The 16,222-nt window shown below is 46.6% G+C and overlaps 1 protein-coding gene across 1 annotated transcript in view; it reads left to right on the top strand.

Moving 5' to 3' along the window:
- Nucleotides 1-10,413, top strand: part of TLE3 (TLE family member 3, transcriptional corepressor) — a 63,866-nt gene extending 53,453 nt beyond the window's left edge. Inside the window, exon 20 of the mRNA XM_063698664.1 lies at nt 10,312-10,413. Coding sequence (XP_063554734.1) covers nt 10,312-10,398 — 87 coding nt within the window. The 3' untranslated portion in view covers nt 10,399-10,413. The remainder of the gene's footprint in view (nt 1-10,311) is intronic.
- Nucleotides 10,414-16,222: the final 5,809 nt, after the last annotated feature.

Genomic DNA, 16,222 nt, shown 5'->3' with positions numbered 1-16,222 from the left:
TTCTCTCCCAACTTTAGGTAGCACATACCAAGCACAATGTTAGTATGATTACAGATGGTTCTACTTAGGACTTTTGATTTTATGATGAGTTTATTGGGTATTAAATGCATTTTTTTTTTGAGACGGAGTCTTGCTCTGTCACCCAGGCTAGAGTGCAGTGGCGTGATCTCAGCTCACTGCAAACTCCGCCTCCCGGGTTCAAGAGACTCTCCTGCCTCAGCCTCCGGAGTAGCTGGGATTACACGTGCCCGCCACCGTGCCGGGCTAATTTTTGTGTTTTTTAGTAGAGATGGGGTTTCACCATCTTGGCCAGGCTTGTCTCAAACTCCTGACCTCATGATCCACCTGCCTCAGCCTCCCAAAGTCCTGGGATTGCAGGCATTAAATGCATTTTTGACTTAGAATTTTTTCAACTTACGATGGGTTTATTGGGACATAACCCCATTGTAAGTCAGGGACCATCTGTATGGTTTAATGATATCCTGTCTCCTGATGCCCACCTGACCCTCCCACCACACAGTGGGCTCTCAGAGAACAGTGACTTTGTCTTATATCTCCAGTGCTTAGTGCATTGTAGGTACTCAGGAAAATGTTACTTGAATGAATCAGTGAGTGTGTGATTAAGATAATACGCTAATATTTCTAGAGTGCTAGTGCATGTAAATCATGTCAGTCAGTGCTTCATAAATATTGTTTAATACTCATAACTGACCTATGAGGTCATTGCTATTATTATACTCATTTTATGGATGAAAGAACTGAAGTTCAAGTTCCCCAAGGTCACACAACTTGTAAGGTTTGTATGACACTGCTGCTGAATGGTTGGATGGATGGATGGTTGGATGGATGGATGAGTAGATGGATGCATGAAAGGATGGATGGATGGATGGATGGTTGGATGGATGGATGGATAAATGGGTGGATGGATGGATGGATCGATGGGTAGATGGATGGATAGATGAATGGGGGAATGGATGGATAGATGAATGGATGGTTGAATGGATAGATGAATGGATAGGTGGATGGATGAGTGGATGACAGGATTGGCGGGTGAGTGGAGGACAGGTGGTGGACTGCCTGCCTCATGAGGACTGGAGTAGAAGCTTGGAAAGAACTGATCCCCCATGTAGAGGAGATCAGTGATCTTAGGTGGAAGAGTATGGGAAGAAGAGCCAAGAGACAGAAGCTCCCCTGGCTAGATCAGACCTTCCTTACATCCATTTGAGTACCTCTGTGAATGCCCAGAAAACCCCACAGTGTGCTCAACCTGACCTGGACTCAGTGCCCCTCTCAGACAGGTCAGAAGTGGGCCCTAGGGAGCTCCTGACTGCTGAGGCAAGAGAGGGAGTTAGGACGGGGCTATGGCCTTGTCCCTACAGGGTATCACAGATGGAAGCTGCCCTGTGCAAATGTTTGGTGGCAACAGGTTAGAAGATGAAAGGATCAGGCCTAGAATTTCCAATTCAGGAAAATGAAACAGCAAGCTAATAAGGATTCACTTTGACCATGTGAACATAGACCTATTGTATAAAATTAAAATAAAACAATTTTGCTAATCTACATGAAAGAAAGGGGAATCCTTTAATGTGGTAAATAAAAGACTTTAAAGGTAGAGCGGAGATCCCTAGCTCAGAACAATACCCAAAAACTACATACAGCAAAAATGGACAGAATTACAAGGAGGAATGGGAAGTTTTATCATACCACTAAGAGGAACTAGTAGATCAGGCTGTGAGAAATTTATAAGGTTATACAAGATATGAACATAATTAACAAGCTTGAGACATAGAACCCTACAAGCAACTATTGGAGCCCGCAAATTATTTTCTAGAACACCTAGAAGTCTTAGAAAATTTTACCAGTAAAAAGAAGCAGATAGAGCATTTTACAAAATTCAACACCCATTCATGACTCCCTTAAAGTTACAAACCAGGAGTCAAAGAAAACTTTAATCTGACAATGGATAGCTATATCAGACCTGCAGCCAAATAATAGATAACAGTAAAGTTTCAGAAGCATCATATTAAAGTCATAAAAAACAATCAATGAGCCAGGACAGCAGTGTGTACCTGTTGTCCTAGCTACTTGAGAGTCTGAGGCAGGAGGATCACCTGAGCCCAGGAGTTGGAGACTAGCCTGGGCAACATAGCAAGATCCCATCTCTAAGAAACTTTTTTTAAACACAAGAATATTCATTATTACTGTCTCTGTTCAACGTTGTGCTGGAGGGTCTAGCCAATGCAATAGGACCACATAAAAAATAAAAGGATAAATAAAAGTATCATGATTGAAGTGAAAGAAACAAAGTTGTAATTATTTGCAGATAATATGACTAGATATACACAGAATATAACACTGTTTAATAAGGGAGTTTAGTCAAGTTGCAGGATCCAAGATCAAATTTCATTAATCAATAGCATTCCTATTCACAAGCAGCAACCAATTAGAAAATGTAAAGAAAAATGCATTTATAATAGCAGTAAAAGCTACCTATGAGTCAATCCAAGTAAAGCTACGTAAGATCTTTAAGGATAAAAGTACAAAATTTTATTGAAGATTTAAATGTAAAAAGACCTCTGTAGATCACAAACTATGCCATAGTCATTTATGAGCTTTTTCATTTAAGAAGCTGTATTTTACAACTATTCATAAACACAATGTTAAACAAATCCAAATGGAATGTTTTCTGTGTAATTTGATAATCTGATACTGATATTTATATGAAGAGTAAGGGACCAAGAATAGCAAATACAATTTTGAAGAGAAATGAGGGAGGAGAACTTTGCCTGCCAGATATCAAGACTTACTGTAAAGCTACAGGAAGCAGGAAAGTGTGCTCTTGCTGCGTGTGTAGACAAATAGACCAATGGAGCTGAATAGAGAATCCATAAGTAGACTACTATATAGGTGAGAATGTGACTATCACATAGATGGCATTATGCATCAGTGGAGAAAAGTGCTATTCAGCAATAAATTCTGGAGCAACAGGCCATCTTCGTGGTGGGAAAATGGATCCCTACCTCACACAGTACACAAAAATAAATTCTCGAAGGATTAAGGTTTTTAAGCTTATAGTACAGAATATTGGAGAACAACCTCAGGACTCAGAGGATGGGAAAAATTATTGAACAAGACAGTAAGCAAAAGCTATAATGAAATAGAGATCAATTTGATGATATTAAATTTTAAAATACCTGTACAACAAGAGATACTATAAAGTAACAAAACATGAAAAAACATAAACACAATACCTACAACTGACCGAAAAAAGTGGTGTCTGGAATAGATAATGAATTATTCCAAATCAGTACATTGAAAGCCAACAACTCGAGAGGAAAACGGGTAGAGGACATAAATTAGGTGATTCACAGGAGAGGAAGCAGAAACGCTCAACAAACATGTGAAAATACCTCATCTCACCAGCTATCAGGGAAATGCAAATTTACAAAACAAAATGAAATGGAACGACCCATTCCCATTAGACTGGCAAGTTTTCGAGTTTGATCATATGAAGCTTCCACAAGGGTGGTGAATGACTAGTATTGTCAAACACTGTGGGAGCATAAATTGGTTCAACCACTTTGTGGTTGCCAAACAACTATTACTATTACTAATAGGTTACTCTTGCCAGGCAGTTTGGCAATCATGAAGGAGGAACAGCACAACCCTGTGACCCACTAAATCTACTTCCAGGTATGCACCCTGGAGAAACTCTTCAACAACTCCATGAAGAGATATGTACAGAATCTTCATTGCCTCCTTGTTTGAGCAAAAATAATTAGAAACAACCTGTCCATTAATGGATGAATGGATTTTAAAAGATCTGTTCATTTTCCTATAATAAAATTGTACATAGGCATTAAAATGCATAAGCTATATCTTTCTGTAGCAGTTTGGATAAATCTCAAAAACAATGTTGTGTGAAAAGAGCAAGTTGTGGAAGGAAATACATGATATGATACTATTTATATAAAATAGAAATCCACAAAACAATTCTATATTTGAGCATATATATACATATATATATGAGTAGAAAGAACACCCTACACCACCAGGATAATGGTTATCTGTGGGGAGGGAAAAAAGGGAAAGGTCAGCGGGAGTTCAGCTATACCTATCACATTTTATTACTTTTTAGAAACTCTGTAGAGAATGTTAAAATGTTCACATTTTAAAAATCTGCGTGGTGGCTTTAGAAGGGTCGTGTTATTTTCTGTACTTTGTGACATGTTTGAAATATTTCATAATTAAAGATTTTTTTTAAAAAGGCAGAAAAGTAAAGACTTAAGAACTCGCCCCCGTTATAGTGTCTGGTGACTCAAAGGGGGCCTGGGGTGGGGGTGCCCATGCCCAGTGGCAGAGAGCAAAGCCCCGGGCTCACCACATCACCTTAGTCATGTCACGGGATCTCTCCAGTCCTTGATCTTTTCATCCTTTATGTGATGCTTGAAGGCAGGTGAATAATCAATCCCTGGGTCCTCTCCAGCTTGGATGTTTTGTGGTTCTAATGATTTTGTGAGTGTGCAGGGGCAGTGCTCTCATGCAGAGACAGCATGGATTAGATTTGTTTAGCTTTTCATTATGAAAAATGCCAAACAGAGAAGTAGAGAGAACAGAATAATGAATCTCCATGTGCCCATCAACCAGCTTCAACAGTTATCCACTCAGGGCTAATCTTCTTTTATCTATACCCCACCCATCTCTACCAGTCACCACCACTGGAGTATTATGTAGCAAATTCCAGACATTTCATCATTAAATTAGCACATATTTTACTATTTCCAAAACGTAAGACCTGTTTTGAAAACGTAACCAAATACCACTAAACCTAAAAAATAACTTCTTATATCATCAAATATCCAATCTGTATTCAAAGATCCCCAATTGTCTCATAAGTCTTTTTACAAAGTGTATTTATTTGAATTAGGATCCAAATAAGATCCACACAGAGCAAGCAAAATTGATACGTCTTTTAGATTCCTGCTTCATATCACATCCTCTCTCTCATACACATCCATACACACACATATTTATTTACTGGAAAAAAAAAACAAATTTGTCCTTAGAGCTTCACATAATCTGAATTTTGCTGATTGCTAAATTGTAGTTAGATCTTGGAGCTTGATTAGATCCAGGCTTGATTTTGGAGGGAGGCAGAATACTTCATAGATTCATTAGGAAACACATAGCAGCTAGATGCTTCTCCTTTTGTATGTTAGCAGTCACCGATGATCATTGTGTAGATTCATTAACTCATTAGGGGCTACATAAGGGTGATTCCAATTGCAACATTTGCTTGAATATTGTTATAAAAAGAAACTGCCCCACACCAACAATTTGGTTACCTTGAAGTACAGTTCATATAGGAAAGGCAAGATGAATGCTTGATTCATTTGCTTTATTTGCCAATTTTCAAAATAATAAGTTAATTCTTCAGTATCCTCAGCAATTGACCAATGAGGTATTCTTTTTTAAAACATTATGAATGTGTGAATTTAAACATATTTGATATGTTTGAGTCAAGTGGAGTTATCTTTATTGCTTCTGAAATCATCCTACTTGGGGATCCTCTTGAAGATGCCTCCTGAGTCTTTTTAATACGACCATACTAGTCTTTGAGAGCTTCCATGCTTTCTGGTAAAAGGCAATGTCCCTGGCTCATCTTGTACATTTTCCATCCTGGATGTGGAGTTGGCCATTTTTTCCAATGAACCTTGGTTCCGTTTAGTGGAAAGTGGTGTTTAGAGACCATAATCTGGGTGCTTGGGGTGCTTGATGCTAATGAAATGATCATTGTTTCTGGGCCTTTTCAGTAGCAGAGCTAAGAAATGTGTATGTGCATATTTATATATTTGTTAATATATAAATAGACCGTGAGGTCTACTGAGGCTTCTAATTCAAATTCAGGGTTACAGGGTTTTTTTTATTTAACCTCATTGATCTTCTACCTGTATCTCCTTGCTAAGTAGATTAAATTCTGAGTGGTTTACACCTAAGTGAAGATGAATTTCAAATTCTTCCCTTGTTGCTATTCATTTGCTGCTTGCTTCATTTTTCCAACCAACCAACTGTGAATTTCTTGAGGGCAGAGATCAAGTTTGGTTCACTTCTCTATTCCCAGTTCCTAATGGAGTACCTGTCATCTGATAGGTGTTTGGTAAACAGTTACTAAATGCCCAAAAGAATGCTTTCAATGAAAAGTTTCCTTTCCTTAAAAGGAGAAGTAGAGTGAGTAGAATCTGAAAATTTGCTCAGGATTGTAAGCCAAGCATATCGGCCCATACACCCATGCATTAATTCAATAAATATAGACAGAGCAGACCCAGTGTTGGAGGCTAGGGGCACGAAATATAGAGGTAAGTGATCCGTACCCTCACAGAATGCACTTGTTAGTGGAAAAAACAAATTCTACTAATTAATAATTAGTGGCCTGGACAGCATATTGTAGGGGTCCTCATCGGGGGAAGAGGCAACTCTCAGAAGGGTCAAAAAGGGGAAGTATTCATGAAGGCTTCCCAGAGGAGATCACATTTGACTAGTTGTTTAAGAGTGCATCGGGGTTGTAGGTTTATAGAGGGAAAGGCATTTTAGACATGCCAGTCCCTGAACTGCTTGCCTCTCTGCAGTTCTGAGCTAGTTTGTCCTTGGATGGGCCTGAAGAGTTTGTAGATTCCTTGTGCTAGGGCTGGAGCTACTCCTTAGAGAACCTCTAGTGTCTCCCAGGAGGGTCAGCAGGTGGAGGGAGGGAGGAAGGGAGGAGGGAGGAAGCCCACAGTACTGAATCACTTTGCTGAATACTGCACAGAGAGGCCATCCCTCTGTGCAGGGCACTGTTTGGAAACTGCTGCCAACTGCTGTGCATGCACTATGTAGATCAGCTTGTTTGTCAACGAAAGTAATTTGCATTCGAGCTTGTTTGGGGACACACTCCCTAGTCTCCAGGAAGCCCTAAGGACAGATGTTACCCAAGACTGCTACTTGACTCACCATCACCTTTCTATCAGTGTGAGGCACCCTCCTCTGGCCCTGCTGGCTCAGTTCCAGGAGGCGCAGGTGTTCGGGCCTCTAAGTCCTGCCCACCAACACGGACAGAGCTACCTAGACCTACGCAATCAAAGAATCGCAGTCATCTAATGATATTTGCCCTGGTCTAGAACCCACCAGCCTATGATTTACCTCATAGGTTTAAAAAAATAAGTTTACTTTTTAAAGCCTAAATGTAAAGATTTTAAAAGGAAACTTTATATATTATCATAAATAAAATACCAATATTCCTTAACCTTAAATTTAAAAGTCTGCATACTTGTAAATGCAATGAAAACAATTCTAAGTAGCTGTACCTCAAGTTCTCACTCCTTCCTTGTTAAAAAAGGGAGATGACCCAGTGTTTGAGAGCTGTGTTGGACCCATTCACACCCAAATGAAACCTGCTCCTTGTCCAAATCAGAAATGATTGAATGAGAATTGGGAAGAGAATAATTTCCTGCTCTGCAGCCCGTGGTTTTCAATGCCTCGTCATCTTTCTTACAAAACTCTCCTCTCTGCCACAGCTTGGGAAAGCCAGATCTAGTCCAATATCTTTGTTACAGATGAGGCCCAGAGAGCACAGTGACTTGGAATTGAAAGTTTCATGGAAGCAGGACCTCTGTCAAGCTCAGTCCCTCTGGTATCCCCAGTGCCTTGCACCGTGTGCAGAACGAAGGAATGGGTGACTTCACACAACCTCGAGTCAAGACTGAAACGAACACCCAGGCTTCTTGACTCTTGAGTGTTTCTGTGTTGCAGAGCTCCTCACCCCATCCCCAGCCTCCACCACCCCTCCTCAGCTTCCTCTTTCAGTTCTTCTTGGGGAATTCAGGGGATTGTGCATCTTGAGCAGGGCCATGTGGCCCTGCCTGGATCTCATTCTTTCTCTGCTATCTGCAGCTGGTTATGTCCTAGTCTCTAGGTGGCCTGACCTGCGATGTGCAGGGGGAGAGAGAGGGCAACTGCCTCCCTCTTCCCTCTTTCCTTCGGCCTCCAGTCAGCAGCTCTGAGGGTCCATTCTGAGCCATCAGCCCTGCCCTGCCACCTGGGGTGGGAGAGCTGGTGAGCACAGAGTGGGGTCGTATGGGCAGGAACTGAGGGGCTCCAAATGGATGTGGGGAGAGGCCCGAGCCAGCAGGAGAGTGGCTCCCGTCCCTTGAGCTTCCTGCCCTAGCTTTTCACTCTGAGGACACTGATCTCTGCCCCATCTGTGGGCTCTGTTCTGCACTCACCTGAGCCAGGCCTCATGAGACAGTCATTGTGTCAGGTCCTGTCTGGCCATCTTGGCACACAGTCATTCAGCCTCTATCCAGTCAACAAACATTTCCAGAGACCCACTCGGTTTGGGCCCCAGACTTCAGAGATGAACAGGACCCAGCCTCTGCCCCCAAGCTGCTGCCGGGGTTGGGGGTGGGGAACGGCCCCATCCCCAGATGACCCTGATATTCCACGACCAGTGCTCCTAGGGCACTAACTGGCACAGGGGCATGGAAGTCCAAAGGACAGGCACCCACGGGCCCCCAGGGCCAGGATGGCTTCCTGGAAGAGCTAAGGTCTGAGCTGGGCTCTGAAGGATGAGGGGATAAGGAAGGCCATGGAGGAGGGGCAGTGTGGCATGTGCAGAGGCTCCTGAGGGAGGGTGAGGGTGACAGGAGAATGCTGAGGGCTGAGATGGACTCTGGGAGAACCAAGGAGCCTCTGACAGTATAACAAGGAGACTCTGGGTGGAATTCGGCCATTGGGAAACAAGCTCTACTTGCGGTGTCAGGGCAAGGCAGAGAGGAGGACGCCAGGCAGCATGGACACTAGCATGGTGACGGTAGCCTCAGAGCATGGCACAGCCAGAAGAATGTACCCAGTGCATAACCAGGGGAAGAGGGGCCTGAACCCGTCCTTCACCTTCCATGTCCCACTGCTGCTCAACAGGACTCAGAGGGGAGACTCTCCCAGGTGGGAGACCAGCTACATCTGCTGGTCCATTGAACAGGTGCCCTGTTTCCTGCGGCTGGCAAAGCTGGAAGCCTAGTGTTCTGGGATGGCCTGCGTCATTGCTACCCCTTGAAAGGCAGCTTACCCTCCCCAACCTTCTACCTTGTGGTAGCACAGATGTCAGCTGTGGGCTTCTGCCTCCAACCCTTCCCCCTGAGTTTCTCTTGGTCACTGTGGCCAGAGCCCACCTGACACAGGCCAGCCATCTCTCCCCCACCCGTGACATTCCCCCAGCAGCCCTGCCCTGTGCCTAGTGCTCCATGTATTGCCCTGTGGGCCCTTCTGCCACCATTCTTGATGCCTCTGGGCCTCCAGGGTCTCAGGCCTCACCCTGGCCAACTTCCCTCTCCCTGTAGTCCAGAGTGTCCTCAGCTCCCTGCCTCCCTCTCTGCACCATTCCCAGAGCAGGCCTAAGTTTTGGCTGTGCCCCAGGATTACTGGGTGTGATTCTTTGCGCATCTGTGCCTCAGTTTCCTCATCTGAAACAGCGGGGTGGAAACCAGACGTCAGAATCCCAACCTCTGCCATGGTGGGCCCAATCCAGAACAGTAGCACCTTGGCCTCCCCACAGCCCCATTCCAGATGCCGAGTTTCGGGGGGCGGCCAATTCTGCAGGGAGGGGTGGCGGCTGGCTTGTCTAGCCAGCGCTGCTGCTATCCCAGTCCCAGCCCGAGGCAGCCCATCTCCGCAGCTCTCTGCTCCACGGTCCACCATTAGCGCGCAGCGGCCCTCGCCCCTCGGGCGGCCCCCGCACTGAGCAGATGGCAGGGGAGGCGATCGGCCGCGTCAGCTGCTGTTATCTCTCGCTGATGACACGGAGTGTAAATTTTGTTGGCAACACTCCCTCCTGCCTCTGCATGCCACCAGCTTTAATCACTGTAATTGAGTTATAATGAATGATTGTGTGTTCGCATTGTCTGAGCCAGGCGCAGCCGGAGCGAGTGAGCGGGGCTGGGCCCGCCCGCCCGCTGGGGTAGGGGGTCCTCCCTGCCCCAGGGAGGGGGCATCGCCTTCCCCCGCGCCTGGGGCGCTGGGCCTGGGCTTTGCCACTGCCCTGGGCTCCCTTCCCCCAGCATGGAGGCGGCCACACACCACAGCAGGGCTTAGTGCTTGTTTTTCCCTTATTATCATTTTCAAGTGACACAATGCATTCAGGAACATTGTGGAATATTTGGGAAATTCAGATAAGCCAAAAGAAAAGGAAAAGAAGAAAAGGAATGAGAATCACCGAAATCCTGCCCCTCGGCGATAACCTCCCTGCCCCCCTACTTTACATTTTGGTGAATATTCTTTCAGACGTTTTACCACGCCAATGGAATGACAGCCGCTGCTTCCCGCACCCATCCCTGTGCGTCTGTGCCCAGTGCCTTGCTACAAGCCTAGCCTCACTTGACCTCCAGAGGCTGATCCAGGAAGTGGCTCCCAATTACTCCCATTTTACAGAGGAGGCAACTGAGGCCCAGAGAGCTCAATGGACCTCCCAAACACAAGCAACCAGCTAGTGGGCTGCCCTGCTTCAAACCCGGTGGAGGCTGAGTCTGTTGGCCCCCTCCTAAGTATGCAAATAAAGTAAATTTTGAACACCCTTCTCTGTGCTTTCTCCAGTCCCCTGGTGCCCAGGAGAAAAGCAAAATTGTCTCTCGAACTGTAATGTTCTTTTTCGTTACAACATGACAGTGTCCATCCAGGGAGAGGGAATGTTGGGACTAGGTTTGCCTATTTCAGGAGAGTAGCCACCAAGTCACCTGTGGCATCTCTGGATAGGACTGTCCCTGGTTCCCATGTCCCTTTGGGCTGCTGCCCCTTATGAGTTTGGGGGCCCTAGGCAAGACACTGCCCCATCTGTAAGTGAAGGGTAAGGGGAGCCTTCTGGGGTGGTCTGCCATCTCTGGTGGTGTTGGGGTCCCAGGAGGGTGGGCCAGCAGCTGGTGTGGCTGCAGGGCTGAGTTGACACAGATTAACCTCCAGAGAGGCTCCCTGAGCAAGGGCAGAGGGAGGTGCTAGTGAGACCAACAGCAGTCGCCCTGGCCAGGAGACACCATCGGGTAGGGGTTGGGGGTGCTGATCCCTTTGCAGGCCATGGTCCTGGGGCAGGGCTGGAGTATGGGGGACAGCAGACAGGGCTTCTCCCAGCTCCAGCCTGACAGTCTGCACCACCTTGGCTGGTCTCATCCTCCCAAATTTCTCCTCTGAGCACTGATTCTCTGGTCTAAAATAATAAATTTCAAGGTCGCCCAAAGGTTTCTCCCACTCTTCCAGATAGCAGCATTTATTTTTTATTAAGTGACAATAGTATTGTTATTATCAGTACACATATTATGTATACTTATATAGAAATATTTATGTCTATAAATAATAGTAATATTTTATAATGCACAAATAATTATGAGTATACGTGACATTTATTGAGCACTTAGTATGTGTTAGGCTTAATGTTTCTGTGCTAAGTTTATTTTCTTTTGTGACACAGTACGGTCCTTTTCTACACCAATAAGGTAAAAGCCATTTATAAATAGATGTTTCAGTGCCTTCAATCCTGCATTTTTAAAGCCAAGCTCTCCAGCAGGACTCAACTCAGTCCTCCGCCTCAGACCCGCCTTCACCTCTCCACATCTAGATGGAAGGGGGCTTACGAGTCTCCTTGTTTGAGGCAGCTCTCCAAGGAAGTTGCAATGATTGTTCTTCTTGGAGTATTTCTTGGTAAGGTATTTCAAGGGCCCTTTAGAGAACTGCTTCTCAGAGAAAACAATGATGACTTCTGTGAAGTGTTCTCAGTAAACAGCATTCTCCAGGTTTCAGGTTTCCAGTGCCTTTGGCCTTCTCTTTTGATGATGGTTCTGGTTTCTAGGATCAAAAGTCCTTTCTCCCCCAGGAGGACCCCAGGTGCCAGGCTCCATGTTTCCTGATGCTCTGTGGGCACAAGGGACATTGGTAAGGAAAGCACACTGGACCCTCTCACTGTCTCATCAAATCCTCCCCACAACCCCAGCACCAGCTCCATTTTACAGAAGAGGAATCTGAAGCAAGAGAGGGTAAGTAACTTGCCCAGGGTCACACAGTTAGGCGATGGTGCAGGCTAATGCTTCCCATGCACTGTGGTTGGCACTGGGGGATGAATGAGACACACACAGCGCCATTCCTTGACACACTTCAGGGCTTCCCCGGACAGCTGACCTATCCCCATGCATCACCCCTGCAGACACACCCCACACATGTGTGGGCATACCCATGACATCACTGATCTCTGCAACATAGTGGTTGCCCTCTCCACTGTGCACCGCCTGGTACTGGACTTGTCCATCTGGACTTCACTGGCAAGGCAAGGCCTTTGACCTGAAGGGGAGGGATTCTTCTCTCTTGCCTTAGGAAGATCACATGGATCACGAAGCTGTGCAGCTCCTAGAGACTAAGACCCTCCTCTTACAGATGGACGCCACAGACAGACCCACAACACACGGAACTCATATAAGCCACTGCTCGCCCAGAAAATGTCAGGTCATAGTGCTTGGCCAGTCACCTCCTTCCATCCCCGGCATCAGGCCTGCCCTCTGGAGCTGCTGCTGCTTTCTCCAGGGCTGGGGCGCAGGTCTACTCTGTGGAGGTCTTACCTGTCCTTCAGTCCCCATACCCTAGACACAGCATGCTGGCCCCCAGCCTCTGATGCTTCTGCTGTAGGGTGTCAGGAATACATAGGGTGTGGGGTGTAGGTTCTGCTATAGGGTGTTCAGCATAGGCCAGAGATACAGAAAGGAGGGAGGAGGAAGGAGGTGGCCATTCCCATGAACCCAGGATGACTCCTGATTGGGGTGAGGCAGGCAGTCTCCTATGTCCCTGCATCCTTTCTAGTGACTTGGCTGACTTCATTATGGGCTCTTCCTCTAGCCCGGCTGCCAGGGTGGTCCTGACAGCCTGGGGTAATCCACTGTCTTAGAAGGTGTTCATTCATTACTCTTCTCTTGGAAACTATCTGAGGTTTCCCTAAGGGAAAGACAGAGGGAGAAGGAGGTGGCTGGAGCTGGACCACTCACTGCATTTTTTATTTCTCTCGTTGGCACCCAGAACTTTCCCAGGGACGTAGGCCTCTAACTGGACCTGGAGAATCCTAACTACTTGTGGTGTAGACACATGGTTGCTGGCCTACGGCCTTTGGATTCCTTCAAGTTTTCCCCATAGGGGATGAAATGGCACTGGGATTGGGCAGCTGGACACAGCTTCTTCTTGGTAGGTCCAGGCAGTGAGCAATGCAGGGGGCAGAGCTGGATCCAAGCCCTGGATCTGCCGCTGGTACACTGTTGACATCAGGGGAGTCACTTTGTCTGGTCCTGAGTTTCTTCATCTGTGAAGTGGGCCTAAATAAAGCTATCTCCTAGAGTTACGAGATTTGAGGAGTGCATAGGTCAAAAGGGGCTTTGTGAACAGTCAAGTACTGCCCATACGAAGTATGAAGTACTTTGCCAAGGTGTGTGGCCACCCCAAGCTGGCCCTCAGCCACCATGGGAGTTGGTGAGGTTTGTCTTCCAGGCTGATCTCAGCCCCGCTTTGTGCCTTATCCTGACTTTCAGTCCTGTGCCTCTCTCCCACATAGGTGCCACTATTGCTGTGTTGCTGCCTTTCCTAAGACAGGACACATTTCTTTTCAAATGAGATGGCTAGACAGGACAATGCTTACTCCAGGGCAGGCTCTGCAGTGGCACCCCGACTCCTGCACAGAGGTATTTTTGGATGAAGCTAGAGCTTCCTCTTGAAGAGTGCCGCAAATGGCAATGGTAAGTGACCTCTTGTCTTTTGTTTTTTCAGGAAATGTGATGCCCACATTATGCAGCCTGACCACAGACTCCCTCCCTGGTTTTCACAGAATCCTTAGCTGGTGGAGCTAAAAGAGACCTCCAAGAGTCCTTTCACCTTCTGCCAAGCAGTCAGGGTTTAATCTTTGCAGCTGCCCTGGAGGTGTTTACCATGTCCCCCATTTTCCAGAAGGCGAAGCTGGGACATGGATTAGGTCAGCTGTCGAAGGTCATGGAGCAGGATCCAAAGGAGGCCTGGAGAGTGCCATCTGTCTGGCCCCTCCTTTGTGCTGCCTCTAGAGGATACTGGGGAAGCCTCCTCTTGTCTGACTCTGCCAGGATACCCTTGGCCATCAAGGGCTCAGCTAAGCCACAGTGCCACTCTGGGTCAGGCCGACCTGGGCCCAGCTGTGCAGGACGAGGTACAGGAGGCAGCTGCCACAGCTGCTTCCATTCAACATGGCCTTTTTCCCAGTGGGCTTGGTGCCACCCAGAGCTTCGCTCAGGAGGGTGGGGAGTGATCAGGGCACCATGGTTCAGACTGATTATGTGACCTTAGGAGGAACTGATGGGTGAAGTGAAGCAGGGGTAGGGCAAGGGAAAAAGTGGCCCAGAAGCTTCAGAAGAGAAGGAGAGCCAGACCCTTGTCAGTAGACAAGGGCTCCTGATTTTAGGAAAGCTGAGTGCAAAACCAGACCAAGAAAAGAGAGCTCAGATTCTGTCTATGGGCACAAACCTGGGAAAGGGTCCAGAACTCCCCAAATGAACTATGGATGGCTCCATAGTCAGAGATTCACAACCCAGGGGTCTAGCAGGAGCTCATATCTGACCGGAAGGCTGGGAGGACTGGTAAGCACCATGACAGGGCAGGCCCAGGTAAGCAAGACAGGTGGGAGAAACCCTGAAAGGCTTCTAGCCTGTTTGGAGGAAGAGAAGCCCAGGAAGAGTGGACTCACTGCCTTGGCAGGTAGAGAACTAGAGGCTTGGAGTTCTGCTTGGAATCCCTAACCTGGAAAAGTATCACAGATAGGGCAGGGCAGGTATCACAGCACAGTGGCTAAGCTCAGGCACAGGTGGTCTACAGACCTGGCTTTGACCCGCGGCTCTTCTCTTCGCTAACTTTCCACATTCATAGGCAGTGGAGTGAGTGGCTGTGAACACAGATTCTATAGAGCCAGACTGCCTGGGTTCAAATGGCAGCTTCGCCAGTGATCACCTGGGGAATCACCCAGGTGCTGTGATGGTTGATTTTATGTGTCAGCTTGACTGGGCTAAGGAATGCTCAGATCGCTGGTAAAACTATTTCCGCGTGTATCTGTGAGGGTGTTTCTGGAAGAGATCAGCATTTCAATCAATCAAGTGAGTGAGAAGACCACTCTCACCAGAGCAGGTGGGCACCATCCAGTCCACTGAGGGCCTGAATAGAATGAAAGGCAGGGGAAAGGGAGAATTTATTTTCTGTTTGAGCTAGGACATTCATCTTCTCCTGCCCGTGGACATTGGCACTCCTGGTTCTCAGGCCTTGGGCCTCGGAAAAGTACTTAGCCCCCATCCCCACCCCACCCACCCACTCTTAGGCCTTGGGACTTGGACTCAGACTGAATTATGCCTCCAGTCTTCTGCTTCTCTAGCTTGCAGATGACAGATCGTGGGACTTCTTAGCTTCTGTAATTGCGTGAGCCAGTTCCTATAATCGATCAATCTATCTATTTATCAAACAATTGATCTATCCTATTGGTTCTGTTTCTCTGGAAAACTCTGACTAATAAAGATGCTTAGCCCCTCTGTGCCTCAGTTTCTTCCTTTGTTAAATAGAGGTAATAATAGTGTCCACCCCATGGAGTTGTTGGGAGGATCAAGTTAGTTAAAGTATATAAAGTGTTCTGAGCAGTTCTTGGCACCTACAAATTAATCAATGAATATTAAGGATTATTATGCTAGCGGCTTAACTTCTCAAGTATAAAATAGAGCAAAAGGCATGTTAGGAAGATTCTCAACACTGACACTTCGTGGTGACCTGTGCTATATGTGTCATCCCTGTTAGAGAAGCCATTAGCACGGTGGGTGAGAGTGCAGCCCCTGGACCTGGCTGCTGTGTCTAGTGCGGTTCCAGCATCTAATAGCTGTGTGACCTTGAGCCAGTTACTTCACCTCTCTGAGCTCCATCTTCCTCACCTGTCCAATAGAGATAGATACACAATAACACCTATCCCATGGAATTATTGGGAGAATTAGATGAATTCATATGTGTAAAGCACTTGGCACACTGGCACATAACTGCTCAGTAAATAATTAAGAGTAGAAAACATGGAGGCAGGTGCTTTGCTGAGGCTCATCCACAGGGTCTTGAAGGACCTCCTGGTTATGAGAAAAGAACCTCGAATCCTTCAGGGATTGGGAATGCCAGCCTCCCTCTGTCATCC

Source organism: Gorilla gorilla, chromosome 16 (assembly GCF_029281585.2).
Source record: "Gorilla gorilla gorilla isolate KB3781 chromosome 16, NHGRI_mGorGor1-v2.1_pri, whole genome shotgun sequence".
Lineage (NCBI taxonomy): Eukaryota > Metazoa > Chordata > Mammalia > Primates > Hominidae > Gorilla > Gorilla gorilla.
This window is presented reverse-complemented; position numbering and strand designations above follow the sequence as displayed.